This window comes from Micrasema longulum, unplaced genomic scaffold, assembly GCF_059751315.1.
Source record: "Micrasema longulum isolate JH-2025_06_02 unplaced genomic scaffold, ASM5975131v1 h1tg000195l, whole genome shotgun sequence".
Taxonomy (NCBI): Eukaryota; Metazoa; Arthropoda; class Insecta; order Trichoptera; family Brachycentridae; genus Micrasema; species Micrasema longulum.
Genome location: NW_028277400.1, coordinates 59,717 through 83,291, shown reverse-complemented (window position 1 = coordinate 83,291; position 23,575 = coordinate 59,717). Strand labels below are relative to the sequence as shown.

Sequence of the window (23,575 nt, the reverse complement as noted above, 5' to 3'; positions counted from 1 at the left end):
AATGACGTATAACATTAACTATTATAATATAGAAAAAAACGGATACATCTTATGTTAACACTTTAGGCACCGGCCGAATACACACAGAATTTAACCTGTGCCCGGCCCATTTTTGTGAAATTTTATGCTTTATGAAGGGTTTCTTAAAAGGGTCATAATTATAAAAATACTGCGTTAAATCAATTAAAACTTCTCATATCTATTTAAAACAATTCAATAAGTCATTTTAATATGATAGTTTTGCCAACATTGGCCTTTATGGAGAGCCACATTGCAATGTTTGCACATATAAAGGGTCTCACTCCTTTTTTGTGCTTTGTATCCCGGAGCCGTTTAAACACGTGATTTTAGTAACCACGCATTGTGTCCCAGGCCCGTCTTTTCACGTATTGTTTTGGTTGGATAATTTAAATGGCGCCCTTTTTGTAAAAATCAGCTCAAAGTAGTTTACCAACCGCGAAAAAGTACTAAACAAAGTCAATAGATGTCAATAAAATGCACTTTTTTGGACCGCTGGCAAACCACGTGAAAACACGGGACCAGGATACAACGCAAGGTTATATAATCACGTGTTTACACGGTTCCGGGATAAAAAGTGTTAACTTCTAATGTAATATTTTCATTTGGTTTTATTTTGCTGTAAGGATTTGTGAGGTCATTGTTAGCTTTTTAAACAGATAAGTATAAATAATAAGAGACGCTTCTTTCAATGCAGTAACGAAGTGAGCAAATCATATTTACTTCGTATTTGACGTCCATGTATACAGCGGAACTTTGGAACAACTATACGCAAGGAGCGTGGAATAAATTAAGGATCACGTATAACAACTCATACCGACAATTATTCGGATTGCCTAGGTACTGCAGTGCCTCTGAAATGTTTACAGCTGGACGAATAAACACCTTCGCTGCCCTGCTTCGCCAAAGAGCCTGGAGCCTATGGGAACGCCTCAAAAAGTCTAATAACGAAATTCTCCAAGCCACTGCAGAGTGGATCCAATCACCGTTGTTCAAGCGATGGCGCGATATGTTAAGACCACCATAATTGCTGCAATATAAAATTTTATTTTTTGTTTATATTTATGTTTATTGTTATATTTATGTTTATTGTTATATTTTTGTTTATATTTATATTTATGTTCATGTTTATATGTTTATATGGTAGAATTGGCTCTGCACTTTATAGCCATTTTACTGGAATAAAAATTTTTATAAATAAATATATAATGGCAGTAACGAAACATTTTCATGAAATAAATAAATAAATATTATTCACGAATAATAAAATGTTGCTCTTCGACTCAAGCATTTAATTTTCCGTAATGTGATATGGTGGTTAATATGTGCAATCTATGTCATTATTATTTTATTCGCTGATGCTAAAAGCTCGAGCGGAATCGTTCTCTGTTACGGAATATTACTTATCGACTAAAGGCATACGTATGCTGCTCGCACAAGACCTTGAGGGAAATAAAATAATATGCTCACGTCCTGTATTTGTTTTGATATCCGGTGGCAATCTCCGTGTCATAATACGCAGTGGCCACACAAACATAATTGCTTGAGATTTGTACAAGAAGTTAACGCCATAACGGAGTTCAAGGAGATGCATTAATTAGCCGTAATTGAATCCAATAGAACAGATTACATAAGCATGCCCCAACATATTATATCAAATAATTATTTTATACTCATATGATGATTATTCTAACATTATTTATCTATTCTTTCATAATTTTAATTTATTTATTTTATGTACATGAAAAAAATATTTCAAGGCACACATAACACGATAAAATCTATACTCAAATTTTAATATACGAAGATGGTAAAATAAAAATACCCAGCAATTATAGAAAAAGGATTCTATCCTCTCTGAACTTTTTTTAATTAATATGAAAGAGGTCGATATCCGAAGAGATACTGTTGAGTAAAGACATTGCTCTTCCTACTGGCATTACCATCGGCAGGTTTGCTCTGCAAGCAGGAAGATAAAACAACAGCTGCCTATCTTGCTGCCTGTCATTAGGGACATACATGCATTTTAAAAAGCTCATCCATATGCAATGTCGTGTAGGTTTTAACGGTACGTCTCGAAACCGGTAGATATAGAAAAGTCAGTAAGTGGTTATGCACAAATACTTAATAAAATATATTAAAATGTTTGACCACAAAGTTAATGCTTTAAAAATTAATAATATATTATTTACATCAGACCTAGCAGTTTTTACAAAACATGCTATTTACATTTAATTAAAAATATATATGCACTAAATTTGTTGCAACAGAGAGGGAAAACATTTTTGAGAAAGGAATATGGAAGTCTAGGCATTTACAAGAGACTTATTGGCTGGTTTAAGTGGCCACATTACACACTGTGTGAACAAATTTAAATATGAACAACTCCCTAGGGAGAAAATCTAGCCAGTCTGCAAGCATTTGGACATACTCAGAACAGTGTTGGATATTTACACTTCTGGGTTTGCTTCAAACAACTGTATTTCTTCTGTACATGACAGACTATCCTGGGACGTTGCTTTTGATTTATTTTCCTGACGTATATTTTTAGAATCATCGAAATGGTTGAGAGTTTCAAATACCTGGGAGTACCTATATGTTACAGAAAATGGCAGCTTTTAAAAAAAACTGGGAGTGCGGTTTGGAGTAGCAGGCGCCACTTTCAACAGTATAAAAGCTGTCGGAAGATTGGATATTTACTCAGTGAATACCAAATGCTGCCTATATAACGCCTGCAAAACACCTATTCCCTTCTACGGATGCGAATCGTGGCACCTTACTAGGGCCCAAAACAGCAAAATTCTGACTTTTGAGAATATGTGTCTATGAAGAATCTTGGGTGTACGATGGTTTGACTTTGTGAGGAATGAAATAATAAAAGGACGGGCGCAGCAAACTCCGGTGACAACAACTGTCGTCAAGCGGAGGCGATACGGTTGGCTAGGCTATGTAAGCCTTCTGAGAGCTTTAACCATGCTTGCCTACTTTACAAGGCATCAGGTTCTCGACGTCCTAGACGTCCACTGCTGACTTTTCGTCGGCAGTTCGTGTCAGGACGAAAACCTGACTTGGGAGGACGCAAAGAGTTGGTAGCCGATAGAGATGCATGGAGGCTCTTTGAGAATACCATATGCTCCAACTAGGGAGCGGACATGGAATGATGATGATGATGAAGATATTTTTAGATCCTCTTGTTGCATACTAATGAAGAATTCCTTTATTTTCAGTTTGTTTTGGAGATATCTCGAGGCTATTCATTTGATATATTTAATTTTATAAGCAACATTAATGATTCTTTGATTAATTGTCATAATATCTAGAAGTAAAATTGTTCATTATTCCATGTCCGCTCCCTAGTTGGAGCATATGGTGTCCACAAAGACCCTCCAAGCATCTCTGTCGGCTACCAGCTCCTGTGCATCCACCCAAGTCAGGTTCGCGTCCCGTAGTTCTGACATGAACTGCCGACGATCAGTCAGCAGTGGACGTCCAGGGCGTCGAGAACCTGATACCTTGTAAAGTAGGCAAGCGTGGTTAAGGCTCTCGGGAGGCATCCGCAGCACATGGCCAAGCCAACCGTATCGCTTTCGCTTGATGACAGTTGTCGTCGGAGTTTGCTGCGTCCGTTCTCTTACTACTTCATTCCTCACATAGTCAAACCACTGCACACCCAATATTATTTTGAGACACATATTCTCAAAACTCAGAATTTTGCAGCTTTGGGCTCTAGTGAGGTGCCACGATTCGCATCCGTAGAGGAGAACAGGTGTTATGCAGGCGTTTCATTGGCGGCATTTGGTTTTCACTGAGTATTATTATGTACATATTATTTGCTTATGGTAGAATAATTTTGAAATATACCTTTTTCAGGATATCAATCTTCTTTCTCCTGTTTGATAATTCCGGTTACGTTATTAGCCGAGAGCAATACATAAGAAATCCTTTATATATTTCAGAACATTCAATATTTTTTGTATTACTTTTTGCAAATTACTCCCCAAAAACAAGTTTTGGAAAAAACAAAGAGTCAGTCATCCACGAGCTGGTTTTATAATTGTTAGAATGGTTAAAATAATTGTTATATGAAACCTAATATTCATTAAAAAAAAATTTGTACAAAAATAAATACATGTACGTAAAATACGAGTACCTGTATCTCGTGCACTGCTCGTTCTTTTAATAATTACATTTTATTTTTCATTTATTTAATTACACTTACAAACAAATATACCTGTAAATAATGTTAAAATAAATGTTTATAAATAAAACATAAGTATACCATAATCGTTCATGAAAATAATTAAGTGTTCTTTTCTGCATAAATTATCTGGTGCGAAAGTGCCCGAAATTTCTCAATTGCTTCATGTAATTATTTGGACAATTTGTAAAAAATTTCTTTTTAAACAAAATTTTAATTGGTCCGTGCTATCGTTACATTTCACAATATTATAATACAATATTATACACACAAGTAATTTTGACACGCAAACTTTTCACAGTGCCTAGGAGCTACACAAAAAATTTCTTTAACCACTTACTTCCGATTTTTCTTCCGCGACTTTCGAGAACTAATCTGCATCGATTTGGTTAATGAAAAAACACTTGATTTAATTATATTATCAGACAGTTTTACGAGGTACTCAAATCTATTTGAAATATTATGACATTTCTTCATTTGCCAAGGATTTTCAGTTAAGTGGGTTTGTTCTAACATTTAGTGTTATTAAGTATTACATTATTTCTCACGGCATTTTGTCACAAAACCGTCGTTAAAATACATTCCGATGTCGTTTGTGACATTGATACAATTTCAAATTGGTTCAGCAAGCAAACTGACGTTTAGATTTTTTAGTATGGTTAATGGCCAGTTGTTACATTTTTTATTGTATATATCGCTAGCCCAAAGCAACAACAGTCAGATAAACCCGAAATTTCTGATTTTGAGATACACACGCAGACATAAATAAGTCAAATAAATTAATGTTTTCAAATAAAAAAATATCAAGGTAGATAGTTAACCTATGTGAAAATATAGTGTTCATTACCTACTTCAAACAACGTAATTTAGACAAACCCTTTGCACACCTCAAAGTCCGATTATCTTAGTACTCGCGGGAGGTATAGTAAGCGGTTATAGCGGGGTGGTCCGCTGTCATTTGGGTGAATATAAAAATATTTAAGTGAGTGACCGCGAATCGCCTTGCTATCGCTTCTTGCTGTGCTGCCTGCGGGTGCGATACCCTACTGTTACCTCACCATAATGATACAACTTGCATCTACCTTGGTACGGGTTTGCCTACATAGATAGATGCAACAAAAAAAATTATTGGAAATATACAGAGAACTTAGGTCATAGATTATATATAAATATTTTTTAATGTAAGTACGCAGTGTATTAATATTATTTTTAATATTTAAATGTGATTTTTTCTTAAATGCCCCATACATATTATTATTATTATTATCTTATAATATGTTCTTCAGATATATCTCACTGTTGCTTTGGGCTAGCAATATGGAAGTACTATACTATTGAACTTTATATGACAAATACTTTGTGTTGATTTACATCTTGCAAACCGATAAAAACATGTGCTTTTTTAAGTTAATAAACTAATTGCATTTAAAAATTGCTGAATTGGAAGATTGATCTACCAATGTACGTTATCACGATACTCTTGAAACAAAAGATTTATCATTAATACGAATATCAGAAAATAAATACCTCAATTCCGGTAATACATTTATATACCACTTTGTTCTTGGTGTCCCATAAAGGGTTAATTAGCTTTCTTTTTTTGATGACGCAACTGAGATTAAGAAAAGATAAATCCATGCTTTATTTTTATTATCTAATATCACATTTTCTTTTTAATTGTTTTAGAAAACATGATGATTTTTTCGAGTATAAATTATGTTGAATATTTACCTATTTTACAAAACTTTCGTTATACAAATATAAATTCATCATTTTATTATATAAAACTAGCTGGTGGCACACATTTTTTTCACTCTTAAATATGTAAACCAATCCAATAAATGATTTGGATGGTTTTAAAACGACATAAGTCCGTTCTTACCCTAAGATCACAAAAAAATGACAACCCCAAATTTCAGAACCACAGAAAAATATCAATTTATACTATATATTACTAACATTATATTATGTACCTTCTATGTAAGTACAAAAGTATGATATTTTTTATAGCTTACCTTTAAATAAAACCACCATTCGCCACTGCTATCTACTCGAGTATACGTATTGAGACGTTAAAGGAGCCGCAATCACTTGGTAAATAAATACAGACGATCGTTAAGCACACCATCCTGGTAAATGTCAAAAGTCGTACAGAAGATATCGCGGCCTTGGTCTTGAGCCCGAGACCTCTCGCATGGTAGGCAAACGCACTGACCATTACACCATGAGGTCGACATATATATTTACAAAACAAATGAAAATATTAACAACGCAATTATGAAAATAATTCATAAAATTTAACGTTATATGTTGTCGTCTGTTTTTATAAATGTGAACGTTTTCTAACATTCACCAAATTAAATTATTTATTGTATAATTAGTTAGAAGATATTGATTGCTAAAACCAACAAGCCCATCAATGTACATAAATGTATACTAAAAGTTCAATAAATTATCTTAAAGGAAAAGGTAATCATTTATAAACATTATCCTATAACTAAGGTCAAATAATAAAAATGATTCTATATTATAAATTTGTGCCTCATGATAAATATTATTTCAGTAATAATCATATTTTGTGTCTTAAATACGTATATTTTTGACGAAATAAAAAAAAGACGAAAAGAGTTAGTTCATAAATTCTCCAATGAGTAGATGATGGGTATGATAAAACTACATGTATTATTACTAAAATTAATTAATTATTACTCTTGAAGAAGCGCGCCTATACAACGCAAAACGCATAACATAAACTCATGATGATAAACCCATAAAAATTTACTCTTTTTAACAGGGAGGCAGTAGGCTAGCGAGTTATTAAGCGTTTTAAACGATGCAAAAAACCGCAACAAAACCGGAAACCTGAATTATCTACACCATGTTCCACGCTAAAGCCAATCGAGCTAAAATTTTATTCGAAAAAAATCGTATAAATCTGTCATTTTTTTTATGCGTAGATAAAAAAAATAATTTATTCCCAAAAAAACACAGTTTAAAAAAATATAAGAAAAACCTTCATTTTTTTGTTATTATTATTATTAGAATTGTATGTACATAAGCGCCTTCTTTTTTGTATACATATTTATAAAATAAAACAGTTATCTACATTGAATATATAAAAATCTTCGATGCCAAACTAAAGAATCGCATGAAACTCACTTCATCGTAATACCATGCTGTATTAATAGATTTTTGTAATAATGTTACCTGTTTTTTAAAAATTAAAAATATTACAAAAAAACAACAGTAATATCTACTTATCTATTTTATATAAATGTACCATGTATGCAAAAAAAAAATTAATAGTGGTTTGTTTTAAAATTGTTTTTTAAATAAAATATGTTTTGAATAAATTAATCAACTCAACAAACAGATACGGCATAATATTACAATAAAGTGACGCAACAAAGTTGTGAGTTTTATTTAATTATGTTTTTATATTTCTTCTTCCTTGTCTCTTCCCAGTTTATTTGGGTCAGCCTTTCTGATACGCAGTCTCCAAGTCTTCCTGTCTTGTGTCATCTCACTGGTCAGCTGTTCCTTCGTCAGGTCCTTCTCAACATTAGTCCACCAGGACCGCGATTACAAACGCTATCTTCATCGAGACGGTATAACATATAATTGATATTTATGAACGAAAATGTGTATATTTGTTTGAAAATTTAGAGTATCTTCGTCTGTAACCTGTAATTGAACATGTTTAAAAAATAAAATTGTGTTGGTATTCTATTTTTCACACAGAAAAAATACTTTTCTAATAGATAAAATTGAAGATAAATGTTAACTTCTCATTGTAATACGGCTAGGTGACTCGTGTCTATGAATATAAAGCGCAAGTCTGACCGCGTGAGCGAATGTTGATATATTTAATAAGTTAATAAAATAATTCGTTTCACATTTCTGAGTTGTGGATAGGCGGCCTCCGTGGCGTAATGGATAAAACGTTTGACTCACGCACGGAAGGTTCCGGGTTCGATTCCCGGTGAGAGCACAAAAAATAAAATGTAATTTTTCTTAATCCTTCGTGTTCTGTGATGTAATTCACCACTGTAATTAGGCCTTTTGGTCTGTTATGGTGCAAAAATAAATAAATGAAAATGAAAATAAAATATGTTTACATGAATTAATTGATAAAATAAAATAATCACCAGACGGGGAAATTTATGACCTTTTGTTTGATTTAACCTTCATATAATGTTGGTGTGAAAATCAGTATTTTCCGTCAGATTTTTCTCATAGTATCAAATATCGCTTTCATTTTCAATGGTTTCATTGTTATTTGAGCCATTACTCAAAGTAATAATTTACATCTTTAATAAGCTAGAATAATAAAATTCATTTATATGCATCTAAACCGACTCTCGCAGACAACAGAAAACATTATGGCTTCATTTTAACACTTATGTTGTGCATTCAATAACAACTTGCTTGCTAATTCAATTGTTTTTCCCGAAATTTTAATGAAGATTTTACCTATTTTAAATTGCTGTTTGTGTGATTGCTTAGTAATTACAATGTGTGTGTAAGATCACTATAATAATTAGACATGCATAACAATTGAAATACAGCTCGAGGGAAAATTTCATTATATGTTCTCATTTTGAAAATATTATTGTTGTGTTAAGTTGTTTAGGTATATTATTTGTCCCACATTTGTCCCAACTCAACCCGTGACTTTGGTCCCGTAGAGTTGGGACTCGTGTCTTAATAAATATAAATTAAATTGAATTGCCAGTAAATAAACATTTACTTTGAAATTATTTATTACATTTACGCAGATTGAAAAATGAAAAATATTTTTAATCTCATGCCTTCTTTATTGTTTTTATGAAATGCCAAAATATTTCAATTTTGGGAATGTTTCCAAACAGTCGTAAACGACTTTATTGTTCTAGAAAATTGGAAAAAGGTTTGACATTGTTTTCTTATGTTTAAAGACATAAGAACTAAGCATTTGATTGGTTTCCCATTCGGGCATATACGACAAACAAAATTGAAGAAGTTAGGAACTAGACGCGTGTAACGTTACATTTTTTTACTTATCCTTACGGAGAAACGGTAAGCATTAATAATTATTATTTTTACGGTAAGCATTGATAATTATTATTTTATGTACTTGTTTGCAGAAATAATTTTAACAGAGCTATGAATAAGGGTTTGTTTGAGTAATGAGTAGTTTGTTTTATTTTTACCTTTATCATTATATTATAAGAATCTCACCCGCATAAATAAAGGTTTCAGCTGTTTAACTTAACAAACATCAACATATGAAAGAATATAGATGTTCAAATATAGGCAGAATGGTGAATGTCACACAGTGTGTAAAGTGGCCACTTAAACCAGCCAATGTCAGGTCATAAGCCCTGTAATTTTCTTGCCTCCTCTTTCACAGTAGTAGCCGCTCGATTGTGGAATAATCTACCCACTAATGTTAGAGACGCCCCTTCTTCATTTACATTTAAGTCAAGATTTAAATGTCACTATCAAAATATTTAAATTGTCCCTTTATCCTTCTTTTTTCCTTTCCCTCCCCTCTTCTCTCTTCATAGTATAATGTTAATTTTTTGATATATTTTTATTTGGTTAATCTTTGTTTTTAATTTTTATATAAAATTGTAAGATTCAATGTGTTCATGTATTTATAATTTTCTCAAACTTAACAGTTTGGGTAGGTAGGAAGAAATTGCTTTAAGGCAATATGCCCGCCCTTATATGTATATATATTGTATATGTATATATATTGTATATGCATATAAAGTGTTAAATAAATAAATAGATACCTAGACTTCTATATTACCTTCCTAAAATGTTCTTCATCGGTTTTGTAATATGTTAATTTATCATAATAGTTGTAACTATTTTTATTCGTGAGTGGTATCACCAATCGCGGAATAATTGAAATATTTCACAACAATACAAATATAAATGCATTCTGAATTTCATTATACCTCATAAACTAAAAAAAATGTTTTTTGTCAATACAGGTATATGCATTCAAACGCAAATTTATTTTTAACGAATCTATAAAACAAATGCGTATTAAAGTTTGATAGTGACCATAATAGATTAAATTTTTCGCCCTTTTCGGCAAGTATTTGTTTGAGATATATTTTTTAGTGATGGTAATTCTTAAATTGTTTTGACGTTTGATACCATAGAAAAAAAATGCACATAAATAACACAAACCAACACAAACCGAAAATCTATGGAAAAAGGCGGCGTGATTACGCGTTCGTAGTAAAGGCTGTTTACCGTTTTTCTTTATAAATATTGTGTCAAGTTGCATCAAGATAATACTATAAATATCAAAACTGGCATATTAGCACGTTGTTTAAAAGGTCTTCGATTTATTTCCATAATGGATCATATGCTACCGAGTCCCGGGTTCTCGATACCTAGTATCGGGACTCCTCTCCATCAGCCGGAAGAAGATCAACAAATTCTTCCGAATGCGTTGCAGCAGCAGCAAATGCCTCCTTTGGCTCCCATGGGGGCTTCGCCAAGCATGGGGGTGTTTGGTTCTGCTATGCCATCAATAATGACGCCTCAGAGACCAGTCCACACATATGCCCCAGGTTTTGCTACTCCGCAAAGCATGATGCAACCTCAAACGCCGGTAAGCCTCTCGAGTTATGCAAGATTTAAGATATTTTGTCTTAGTATAAGGGTTGTTTTTTTCTTCAATTTAACTTAAGGTGCACTGGATGCCAAATAGAACAGTTGTTTCCTATAGGCTACGTATTCTATTTGAAGTTGCTGATGCCACTGCTAAGTATCGTGTTAAATTAATAAAAATTACTCTCGAACTTGGTCATTTGTGGCTAACCTAAGTATTTAAATACATTAACTAAAACACCATTTATAAATAAAAAAATGTGACGAACGTTGTTTTTACTTAAGACGTCCATTTAGATCTGCATATAGGTGTCTAAACAAACTATAAAAAAAAAATATTAGTCTCAAGACACATTAATTCACATGTACTCAAATATTTTAATATGAAGACTTAACCACTGAAACAATTTGTTTTCATCTTAAAATAATATTTTAAGTTCAAATAAGCAAAAATAACCAATGCTTTATCATTCTGTAATTAATAGTTTATACAGTTTTTCAAACGTGTCAAATATATTAGATTATGTAGGGAATATTTTTTTAGAAAAATATTTAGGTTCCTTTACATATATTTTTATGTGTGCTCCTTATAATCTAGCTCAAATTTTTTCGCTACAATTGTTTTTCCGAGGTGAAATGTCTTATCTGAAAACTTTTCAAAATCACATGACATTTTGCGATTTTTTCATTTAAACAAATCGGCATGTTATTCTCGATATAAAAAAATCATCACTGGACGATCATGTAACATCTTTAACTTAAAATAATCTTAATTTAAAATTTAAATATTTCAGCAAAACATGATGTCTCCGATGGTGGGTCCAGGGAGTATGGCAATGGGTCCTACGAGTGCCCTCAATCAGATGAGTGGTCCCGGTACACCCATGACTCCGATGACGCCACACTCGTCAGATATTCTTCCACAACTACAGTAAGTACCTACTTGTCTTATAATTCTAAATTATTTAATATATTTTATTTTAAAATTAATAGCCTGAGTCAATTACAACAATTTAATGTAGAAAAACATATCATCGGTTAACTCATTAAGTATAGATTTATGGTAGAGTGACCTTATGTCACTTAGTTCTATATTGTTCAACAATCTCTTCAAATCAAACAAAAAAATCACTAAGTCCATTAAGCGATCCAAAACAGTTGTTTATGAGTGTATAATTGAACTCACTACAGTTTTGCATGAAATAGTACTCAGTAATATTAAATAACTTTGCGATAAATCTGTACTTCATGGTTTTGTTGGTCTTGCCAAAAACAGTGATCATAGACAGTAGCGTTTTTGCTTTGATCCCCCTCATATACAAAATAAACCATTATCTAAACAAAACAAAAAAACATTCAAAGACATGGCCTGTATTGTACTGTAAAGGCTACTAGAAGAATACAATAGTTAGTCAAGACTAATAAACCTCATACTGAAATTATGTGTGTAAAAAAATTAATGCAAAAATCTATAAGAGTTTATAATATCCGTTGTTTAAATGAAAATTTATGTTTTTTATTTCTAGAAACATCGTATCAACTGTAAACTTAAACTGCAAATTGGATCTTAAAAAAATTGCATTACACGCTCGTAATGCTGAATATAATCCAAAACGATTTGCCGCCGTTATTATGAGAATTCGAGAACCCCGAACAACTGCATTAATTTTCTCCTCTGGTAAAATGGTCTGCACAGGAGCGAAAAGTGAAGATGACTCGAGATTAGCTGCTAGAAAATATGCTAGAATTATTCAAAAATTAGGATTTACCGTAAGATATTTTTCAACATTATAGTATTTTTTTAGGATTGCAATGAGGAAGTTTTGTAGTTGTTCTTTATTTGTTTATAGACTGACTACTAAACTATGCCTAAATTATTTTTTTCAATTTTTATGCATCATATTATCATTACTGAAATAACTCCGTATGTGACGTCTCAAATTCTCTTCTGCTTCTTCGTGGTCAGTTCAACCGATTGGTCCGTTAACTTACCGTAAACTAAAAATCTTTCACAACCCTCTTATCATTAGTTGATTCATATGAACTAGTGACGTCGTTCAATATAGTTAGTTTTTATTAAAATATTGTTTTTTTATACATTTTGAAGCAACTTTGCTCTAATTTTTACCGGGTTTAAAAAAATATTTATATTTATAACCAATTTCCCGTCGGACTGAACTTCCTCATTCCGACATTCATCTAAGAAATTTTTATGGCACAATAATCATAATTTATTGAATACGCAGCAAGAGTAAAAGGAGTTGTTCACTATTTTAGTGCTGCTTAATCTATTCCTTACGTTTTTAATGTTTCAATGAAATTTAAATTCAAATAAGTATATTACCCATGACCCATGATAGATAAATAACAGCTTTATTCACATTTACACATAAGTGTCAAATGTGTTTCTTGTTTTTTTTTTTTAGTCTTCCTAAAATCTGCATATAACAATAATTTGCACTTTTTTATTTTATTTCATGGCTGTTTTGAAATATGTACATATATGTCAATGGTTGTGCCAAAAAGGGTACAGTGAGTAGCAAACCTCGGACCTTCTGTTCGGTGTCCACTACGCTACCATGGGACCACAACCTGATTTCTCTCTCTCGTCTAGGTATTTCACCACACAAGATCTCTAAAGTAATGAAGACTCAGCAATAAACTACTACAATTGCAATATGGAGGTAGTGCTTCTAATAACATATTTTAAACAATAAAATACTGTCGTATCTTTAATACTTGCCAAGTTTAAAATAAAATAAACTTATTTTCTTTTCACCCTGCTTACCTTTTTGTAATTTTGATAACAAACTAGATGTTGCAGACATGTGAGGGAAAATAGCTTTCAATGGTACCCTTTTTTAAAAAAAATATTTTTTGCGCTTTTATAATTTACCCATATACCTATGTACTTCCATTTTTTGGGGGCCATTTTCAATGAGTTGTAAACAACTCACTATTATAAAATAGGAATCAAGTTAGGGTAAAGTGAGATTCAAACCTCGGACATGTGACCTGTGAGTTTGCGACACTAGCTACGGGACCACAATACGATTTATTTCAATTATCCACATTACGTACAATACATTTGAGTGTTTAATAACTTTATGTTAATGTATTGTGCCTGTTGGTGAACCAAGTAATCATATTGGTTTTGTTTGTGTTAGTGGGCACACTAGAATTATTTATATAAAAACTTATTGCTACGCACACATAAATCAGAGGTTATTAAAGATTTCATGGTCCGTAGTAGACTACATAAAATGTTTCTAATTAAATGCATGTATATATTTTTTTAATGTAATTTTTCAATAGCAACATAGAAATTGCTTAAATACTTATATCTTAATGAAGAAATTTTTATGTTCCTCTAAAACTTGTCGCCTTTTATTTTAAAAATATATTATTTTATTTATTCGTATATACATATCATATACTTAAAATAATAATTCTTTGTCTTTTGTTTGCAGGCAAAATTTCTGGACTTCAAAATACAAAACATGGTGGGCAGTTGTGATGTAAAGTTCCCTATTAGATTAGAAGGTCTCGTCTTAACCCACGGACAGTTCAGTTCCTATGAACCTGAATTATTTCCCGGTCTTATTTACCGAATGGTGAAACCCAGAATAGTTTTACTTATTTTCGTTTCGGGTAAAGTAGTCTTAACTGGTGCCAAAGTACGAACTGAGATATATGATGCTTTTGAAAACATCTACCCTATACTAAAAAGTTTCAAAAAACAATAAACTGTCTATGAAATATTATATATTTATATTTTTTTAAACTAAATTGTACATAATAAAGCATTAGTTTTATGATACGTTACATTTAACTGTATGTGTTATTGACAATTTCAATTCTAATTTCCAAAAAATGTGTTTTACGTTTTTTCCTTTTTAAGTGTGTATATTTATCAAACATCGCTTCTTTGAAACAATAAAATCATAGGTTTGAGTAGACTGTTGAATTAATATCTAAAAAATAATTAATCTAATTTCAAATGTTATATGGCATTACGGTCTGTTCTCAATTCAAAGTCATGCAAACTTTACTAATTGTGTGCAACTCTTCAATGTATTTACATATATGTTTTTCCATTGTAAAATGTGTTCAATCATATTTTTAAAATCAGTTGAAGAAAAAAAATATATGAACACATTCATCTTCAGGACAAAAAAAAAACAAATTAACATATGTTCATTATTGCATGAATTTCCGATACCCGAAGGGGAATAGCCTATTTCACACATATCATCTTAATCTGAACGGCACGGTAAAATTGTGGTGGATTGACATTTATTATATTTGTTAGTACCTACATATTTAAATTTGATAATATTTATATATTTAGTTTTTTTTTATAAAACTCTATAGTCAATGAATTTAATAAAAAAATCCATAAAAACACCTTAGTTAGTATATATATATTTTTTTAAATTATGTATTAGCGATCTTATAATTTACCCAAAAATTAAAATTTTGGTGACCATTTTCAACAAGATGTTAATAACTCACTATTCGAAAATGGAAATCAAGTTGGGGTAGCGTGGGGTTCGAACCTCGGACCTCTGATCTGTGAATCCGCAACACTAGCCACGAAACCACAACTCGATTCAAATAATATAGTAAAACTTAACAAAAGAGATTTTAATGATAATTTTATCAAAATCATTATTTAAATTAAGCGAGTACTCTCAGGTAAAAATCCTGCAAAAAGAAATTGACTGGAGATTAGTCAGTCTCGTGGTGTAATGGTTAGTGCGTTTGCCAGGCATTAAATAAGTAAATAATTGTAATACAATAAATATCGTATTATTTATTGACTCGGCGTTAACATTGTGGAATAACATATTGAATTGTATAAATAAAACACTTTTTTTTAAGTCCACTGAGTTTATATATTTAACACGACATGTTTCGGACACGCAGTACTGTCCATCTACAGTATCGATCAATAAATATCGATCCACCTTATTGTATTTTATCATGCCGTTTAGATTTTTGCCGTGGTGTGAAATAGGCTAATCATGCGATATCACGCAGTGGGCTTGTGGTTTGCATATGCACAGCGGTCCAGTCTCTGTGAATGTACTTTTACCATTTTCAGAACACAAGACAAACATTGTTTGCAATCCGTATATCATACATACCCGCAAAATAAATCATCATCATATCCTTTTCGTACCTAATTGTGCAAAGGGCACTGCATTGGTATACCAATCGTATTTATTAATAAGTATTTTGATCATTTTTGTCACATAAAGGTAAGATGATCAGTCTGACGCTTCAAGTACCAGTCCAGGGACTATGAAATATTTTTGTGGGAAAACACCCTTAAAATAAATATTTCATATCAACCATGTCGGGAATCGAACCCGAGACCTCTTGCATGGTAGACAAATGCGCTGACCATTACACCACGAGGCCGACAAAATAAATAGTATTTGAAACAATGATCATACTTAGGTATTTTTATATTTTCGTCTAGTAAATTCCAAGTGTGAAAATTTGTTTTAAAATTTTTATACTAGGACATTTTATTATTGTTAGATGTTTTATTTCATTTAGTTACATTTATGTTTCTTATGTGCTTAGGGAAAGGTAAAATCCTTCTCTTGCATTTAATGGAATGGTTGTCATTATTATTGTAATATTCTTTATTATTTAATAAAATATTTTTTAATACTCTCGCATTTTAAATATAGCAGCTGGTACCATTGAGATACATTATATTAATTTGTACTATAATATAATAATTGGAAGAAATATATATGTTGGCATTATTATATCCAAACTCGAGGAACAAGCTACTCAGAGATTATGCAATATGTGTGACATTGGAATGATGATGATGATATTATGTAAAACAAATGCATGAAAATACTAATATTTGATAATTTTTGCGAAAAGTTGCCGAAAGTGAAAAAGTATTAGGTATTTCTGTACACAAGGACTAGATTCATTCCTCTAGGGATTTATAAAGATTTTAATAGAGAAAATGACTCAATAAAAAAATCTGTATTGAGTCATATGAGCCGAATATTAATTTAATGATCATCCAGTAGGTAACAATACCTCAGAATGTTCGACTATCTTTTTAAAACTGGTCAATCTTGAAACACAGATGTTAAAAATTATCTAATGTAGATATTTATTAAAATGAATCTGAATGTTTATAATCCACTCTGAAGATGGTCGTAGTAACATAGATCGAAACGTCAAACACGTTTCTGTAATTTACACTGGTTCACAAAAAATATAAAATTTATTTTTTCTAAATATTTCTATCACAAAAAAACGAATATGTTTTATTGGCATATTGGCAGGTAGATCAAATAATAAAAATGCAAAATAAAGCAAAAGAGAATGTACATTTTTTCGAAAAAGGTAAAATGATAGGCTGAGCTGATTATGGATTAAAAACTATTTCCCAACTCTAGTTCTAGAGTCAGTAGTGAACCTGTTAAAGTAATAAAAGTTTTGTTTAATTAAGTGATGGTTTATGCGCGACCAAACTGAACTTTTTTTTTATACCTTAATAATTTTTGAGACGTTAGTATGTTAAAAGATGATTTATTCTAATGAAAATAATCTAACGCACAATCGAATAATCGGGTGGATTCATTAGTTTCGAAGTCACTTATTTTTATTCATTCAATTACGAAACGTTCGACTAATAAATTCGTTCAATTATTGTGCGTTCTCTTTACACTTACCACAAACAATCTTTTGAAAATTGTCTATGGCTATGAATATTCATGTTTTGTCTCTGACATTTCATCCTCATTTATTGTTTATGTACCGTGTAGAAATAAGATATCTGTAGTCTGTGGTAGAAATCAGAGAAATTATCTGTGAAATATAGAGAAACGTAAAACGTCACTTTTTGGAAATTTAATTTTTCGACAAAATGGCAGAGACTGCTATGAAACAAACCGTTTCTTTGATGCTTAAAGGCATCGAAAGGTTGGTTAATTACTAAATATTCAGGTCTTATTCGTTTTAAAACATATGATTAATTGGTAGTGCATCATATTTAAATTATATTATTATGAAGGCCATGTGTTCATGTTTTAGGTACAATCCAGACAATTTACCGACTTTGGAACGGTACGTTGATGCACAGTCTCGAGAGAACTTTTACGACCTCGAAGCGAACCTGACTGTCCTTAAGCTTTACCAGTTCAACCCACATTTGTTCAACTTAGAAGTGACATGTCAGATTCTATTGAAAGCCCTGACGAACTTCCCCCACACTGACTTCATTCTGTGTAAATGTTTATTGTTGGAATCCCAGGTACGTAATCAATGTTTTCGTATCAAAATCAATAATACCGGTCTATCTGCGTGCTTAAATCTTGAAATTAAGATGTATTCCAAAATTTTAGGTTAGGTTAAATAGATTTTTATTATCTCAAAATAACATCTTTGTGCTGTGTAACCTCACCAAAAGTGTACATCATAAAGTTAAACAATCTTTAAAATTAGGCATAGAATTATAAATAGTTCAGAAACCGCATACGCACATCAAACAGAAGGCGACTAAACTACTCATAAATGAGTAGGTTTACGTTTTGACCCATTAGTTTCTATGTAGACGTCGCTCTGTACGCAACTCCTGATTTGAATTCAACTTTGCCGTGTTGTGTCTTTTTAAAGTGTAGAAATACTGCTAGGATCTTAAAGAAACAGAATGCAATCACAGTTCATGTGTAATTAGCAAATTAATGTGTATGTAACAAATGCATTACTTAAAAATTAAATTATTTTTCCATCTGTCAGATTTTCGAAGAAACAAAATGAACATTTCGTTAGTGTTGCCAGGGTAGTAATTTTTTTTAACCCTACTTTGCTCATCTAATGAGAGAACTAATGAATATTGGATCTCGGATTAAACAACTCTATCGTGGACATTTGACCGACACTATCTTTAAAACATCAAATATTATTTAACATGATATAAAAATATCTGTTTTATGTAAAATAAAATTTGTTTTGTATTTTAAGTTTAAAGTTCATTAATTCAATTACTCTTATTAAATGACCCTTTACTTATCTACTCTGTTGTGTCAATCAATGTTTCCGCGTGCACAATAAAATTTTAGAGAAATTAACAGATTGCTTTTTTTTACCTATTTTTTTACTATTCTTAATTCTATGAAGTTAGGTGTTCCTTTAGTAAATCTTGATTTATTGAATATTTTGTACTAAGGTTTGTATAACTTGACTAACCTTTAAAACTTTATCTTCGTTTTTGTTCGGGAAAAACATTTTTGAGAAAGGAATATAGATGTCTAGGCATTTACAAAGCTATGACCTGTCATTGGCTGGTTTAAGTGGCCATTTTACTTGCTGCAGCATTCATTATTCTGCCTACGTTTATACATCTGCACTTCCTCAACTCTTCGATTCGTTAACTAAATGCATGGTTATGGAATTAATATTTTGATGATTTGTATGAAGGGCGTCGGAGTTAAGTAATTTTCAATAATGATTATAATAATCTAGGTTGCTCTTATTATTTTTTTTTAAATAAAGTATCAGACTTTTGTAACTGAAGTTAATACAAGTTTTTGCTACCATTCGTGTTTGCAATATGGTCATGAGGATGAATTACAATATCCGACAAAGGCCTTCCATATGATTTGCTAATCTCACAGTGAAAGGGGCAATGAAAGCAGTAGAGTTAATTTAATTTTCGTTTTAGGAAATTGAAATTTTTTAGAGAGTAACTTGTTTATCAACAAAAAAACATTACTTTTTGGTAGGAACGAAACCGATAGGAAATTTTTCAGTATGTGGAGAAAGTGCTTTCACTGATGAGTAAATGTAATAATGATGGACCTTTTTTTTTCAGTCTGAAGAGGAGACAATAAGTCAGATAAAGTACCTGGCGGACATTCTGGAGCAATGTGATTTCGACCAGTTCTGGAATCGGGTCCACCAGATGCCAGAGTTGTGTGGTAGGATCTCCGGGTTCCACGACTCCATCCGAAAGTTTGTCTGTCACGTTGTGGGAATCACTTACCAGACCATCGATAAACCCAGCTTGGCCAATTTGCTCGGCGGTGTCGACGGTGAGAACTGCATATGCATTTTTGCTTATATGGATTTATCGTAAAATTTGCTCAAAACACGGTGATATTTTTTGGTTTCTACCCTGCTGTGCGAGAATTTCGGCGATTTGATGAATCGGTAACTTTGTCATTGAAAAATAAAATCAAGTGGAGATAAGCCTACCGCGTAGTGTAGTACTTAACACTTAAACTTAACATACTTAAGGTCCTAGATTTGATTCCTGGCGTGGTAAACCTAAAATATTTATTTTAAAGATTCTACTTGGTGCAATATTTCATAGTTCCTGGATTGGCACCTCAAGCGTAAGACTGATTACCTTACCTTTCAAGCAACAAAAATTATCCAGATTCACTGTAGTTGGAGTACCAATGCAGTGCCCTATGCACCACTGAATGCAGCTAGGGAAATATTGATGACTGAATTTAATTAATTTGAAACAAGGTTATATATTATTACTCAATTGTACAATCTTTGTTACAATATGGTACTCGTATTGTAGGGGGGGGGTTGTTCATACGCCAATATATTAAACCCTCTTAAAATAGTACAATAATTAATTATTAAAGAAATTCGAAAGAAACCCTCAACATTTAAAATGGAAAGTCTTTATGAAATATTTAAGGTTCATACAGTAGACACTCTTTATAAAATAAATTCTAGTATACAAATATATAAAAAATAAAAGAATTGGAGATGAATAAGTCACTCAGATACCAATATTAAAATTCTTAAATTCCACACAAGTCATGGTCTAAATAGCTTTGTCTCCAAAGCTGTAAAAATTATAATAATCTTCCCAATGAACTAAAAACTATTAAAAATAATATACCAATAAATAAATTTAAAGTAAATCTAAAGAAATTTTTTGAACATGTGTAAAAACTACATTAAATTTTAATTAGTATGAATGTATAATTGTTTTATGTTTTTTCTTTATATATCCTATGTTTTTTTTCCTCATGTACCCGTATTTAAAATTATATAAACTCTTACAAATAAACAACTACCACAGTGTAAGTCACTCTCCAAGCACAAGAGTTACTCTCTTTTTTTGGAGAGTTATAGTGATAACATTTACTAGATGTGTAAAAGTAGATATGTATGTAATTTTTAAAAAACATGTACCTTCTATGAAATTTATTAATAAAAAAAAGATGCATGTAATAAGATAAAAAATATTTTCCGTATTTTTCGGACTATAAGATGCACTTTTTTACTCTGAAAATTCAACCATAAATTGGGGTGCGTCTTATAGTCCCATGCGTCTTGTAATTCAAAACATTTTTTTTTCAAAAAATTTATAGATAAGTTTTGGGGTGCGTCTTATGGTCTGCAAAATACAGTAAACCTTCAAACATGCATTGGAAGAAATTTTTATTACAAAACTATTAAGGCATATTTTTTCTAAATTCTTCACAGATGGTGCTCTCAAACATTGGGTCAAGAAATACGGGTGGAAGGATGATGGAGACCTGATCTTCATTGCCTCTCAGGATGAGAACATTAAGACCAAGAACATTACAGAAAAGATAGATTTTGATAATCTAGCACCATTAATGGCATCCTGTTTGTAAGCCTTTTTATACATTAATAAAATCATAAGTCTCTGAATATATTGTGTTTTCATTTATTTAATATGAGTTAATTAGCGGGCTAATAGTAAGTAATCTAATAAGCGTTAATCCTGGTTTGGTTCCTTAAAATACTGACGGAATCATTTGTTATAACATGTTTTTTTCATTGTGATATATATATTTTTCTCTGAATGTTTTGAGCAAGTATTATACTTATGTATTTGAGTATCTACTATGTTTTAAGAAGATGAATAAAAGAAAGTGAAGCGTCAAAATGAATTGTACACTAAGTACGCACTACCATAACTTGATTCCCATTTTCAAGCACATAGTGATTTCTGACTAGTTAATAATGGCCCGAAATCAAAATATTACACTAAATAAATGCATCCATCTCAATGATATTTCAAGCAAGTTTTAAGTGTTTTTCAATAATATTGAAATAATTTTTCTAAATAAACATATTTTAAAAATTAATATCACATGTTTCATAAACTTAATCAAATTATTATTTGTTTGGGAGCCGAGTGTTCATTAAAAATTAATGTTAAATAGTTTCTAAAGAAAGATAAAAAGAATTTAAAAAAATATACATAAAATAAAATATTTTTTATATCTGCAGCAGTCAATTGACGTCTGAAAGGGTTTATAATTTTAAAAAGGTACTGTAATAAGGGGTTCAGTGTTTTTTTTAACAATTTTTTTATTTGTTTGACTATCAAACTCAGACTAAAATGAAAAAAAAAGTTGTATTGTATCAGCACGATTTTTTAAAGTTTTGTAATTTTGAAGTCGGCCTCATGGTGTAAGGTCAGCGCGTTTGCATACCATGCAAGAGGTCTCGGGTTAGATTCCTGATATGGTTGATATGAAATATTTATTTAAAAGGGTGTTTTTACACTAAAAATATTTCATAATTGACCGACTTACCCTTGACTGGTACCTGAAGCGTGAGACTGATCATCTTACCTTCATGTAACAAAAATGATCAAGATACGCTGCGATTAGTGTGCCAATCCGGTGCCCTATGCACCATTAGGTGCGGAAAGGGAATGATGATGATGAATTTTGAAATTACTCCGCAAGTGACATCATGAGTTCTCTTCGGTGAGGTCTGCTGATAGGTGAATTGGCTTCCCGTAAACCGGAAATCATCACAACACTTTTATCATTGATTGATTTGGAAGAACTAGTAACATTAGTTCAAAGTAGTTAGTTTTAATTAAAATATTTACTTTTGTTTTTTTTACTAATTTTTAAGAAACTTCGCCATACAATTTAATGCTGTAATTTTTACCGCTCGGAAAAATAACATTTTTTATATCAAATTTACCGTAGCACTGAACTTCCTCATTGATAGTTAAAAAAATATATCAATCTGGCGGTGCACAATAAAGTTTAAGTCCCTTTATTTAAATTTAAATTTAAAGCTTTGGTAGGTAGAATATTAAGATGTGTTCTCTTGGCCCAAGGTTTGGGAAATAAATGAATGCAAATCTGGGACAGATGTAATTTTAAATTTTATTCTAAACCGTTTACACAATTATTTTAAACATGATATTTACAGACTCACTTACAACAAGTTCACAAAACAACACAAGATGATAAAAATATAAAGATAGATTATGTTTCTTTAGAAAAACATATCGTACATACTTAATTTCATATTAAATTCCCAAGAAGTTTTTGGATAAATATAATTTAGGGACATGCAAATAACAATATTTATTTACAAAAGCAGAATAAAATTTTTGGTGTATTAAAAGTTCAGTTTAATGTCGAAAATCGGCGTTTATTATAGTAAATAATACAACAATATGTTATGTTTGCAAAACAGTGATAAGGGTACAAGTAAGTAAAATTTAATTTAAATTAAATTATAAGCAAACATATTAGATACCGTATTTCCTTACTAGGTATGGTAAATACCTAAAACGGTATGGTATTAAGACTATTAAGTCAAACTTAATCGAAAAAAACATATGTGTAAGAAACATTTATTTTTATTCTAAGCTATTATGAGTATGAAAAAGTATTGAGTATTACAAACTATGATTAGTTAATATGATTGAGAAAGGATCATTCAGATTTT

At 31.2% G+C, this 23,575-nt stretch overlaps 2 protein-coding genes across 2 annotated transcripts; both read left to right on the top strand.

The window, feature by feature from the left end:
- The first annotated feature begins 10,370 nt into the window (after positions 1 to 10,370).
- Positions 10,371 to 14,593, top strand: Tbp (TATA binding protein). Its single transcript, XM_088243205.1, has 4 exons — positions 10,371 to 10,832; positions 11,626 to 11,762; positions 12,358 to 12,601; positions 14,302 to 14,593. Exons 1-4 carry the CDS (start codon positions 10,575 to 10,577, stop codon positions 14,575 to 14,577), a joined length of 915 nt encoding a protein of 304 aa, XP_088099331.1. The 5' UTR covers positions 10,371 to 10,574; the 3' UTR covers positions 14,578 to 14,593.
- A 3,119-nt stretch (positions 14,594 to 17,712) lies between these two features.
- On the top strand, positions 17,713 to 21,520 carry eIF3k (eukaryotic translation initiation factor 3 subunit k). The gene is made up of 4 exons (XM_088243204.1): positions 17,713 to 17,797; positions 17,909 to 18,128; positions 19,689 to 19,908; positions 21,329 to 21,520. The coding sequence occupies exons 1-4, from the start codon at positions 17,742 to 17,744 to the stop codon at positions 21,481 to 21,483; spliced, it is 651 nt and encodes a 216-aa protein (XP_088099330.1). The 5' UTR covers positions 17,713 to 17,741; the 3' UTR covers positions 21,484 to 21,520.
- Positions 21,521 to 23,575: the final 2,055 nt, after the last annotated feature.

What these genes read in the sequence shown, in the direction of transcription:
- Tbp (XM_088243205.1), top strand. Translation starts at nt 10,575, where the DNA reads ATGGATCATATGCTACCGAGTCCCGGGTTCTCGATACCTAGTATCGGG. An exon ending in GATATTCTTCCACAACTACA is followed by an intron (nt 11,763 to 12,357) that starts GTAAGTACCTAC and finishes TTTTATTTCTAG; the next exon opens with AAACATCGTATCAACTGTAA. An exon ending in TTCAAAAATTAGGATTTACC is followed by an intron (nt 12,602 to 14,301) that starts GTAAGATATTTT and finishes TTTTGTTTGCAG; the next exon opens with GCAAAATTTCTGGACTTCAA.
- eIF3k (XM_088243204.1), top strand. Translation starts at nt 17,742, where the DNA reads ATGGCAGAGACTGCTATGAAACAAACCGTTTCTTTGATGCTTAAAGGC. An exon ending in ATGCTTAAAGGCATCGAAAG is followed by an intron (nt 17,798 to 17,908) that starts GTTGGTTAATTA and finishes TTCATGTTTTAG; the next exon opens with GTACAATCCAGACAATTTAC. An exon ending in TTTGCTCGGCGGTGTCGACG is followed by an intron (nt 19,909 to 21,328) that starts GTGAGAACTGCA and finishes AATTCTTCACAG; the next exon opens with ATGGTGCTCTCAAACATTGG.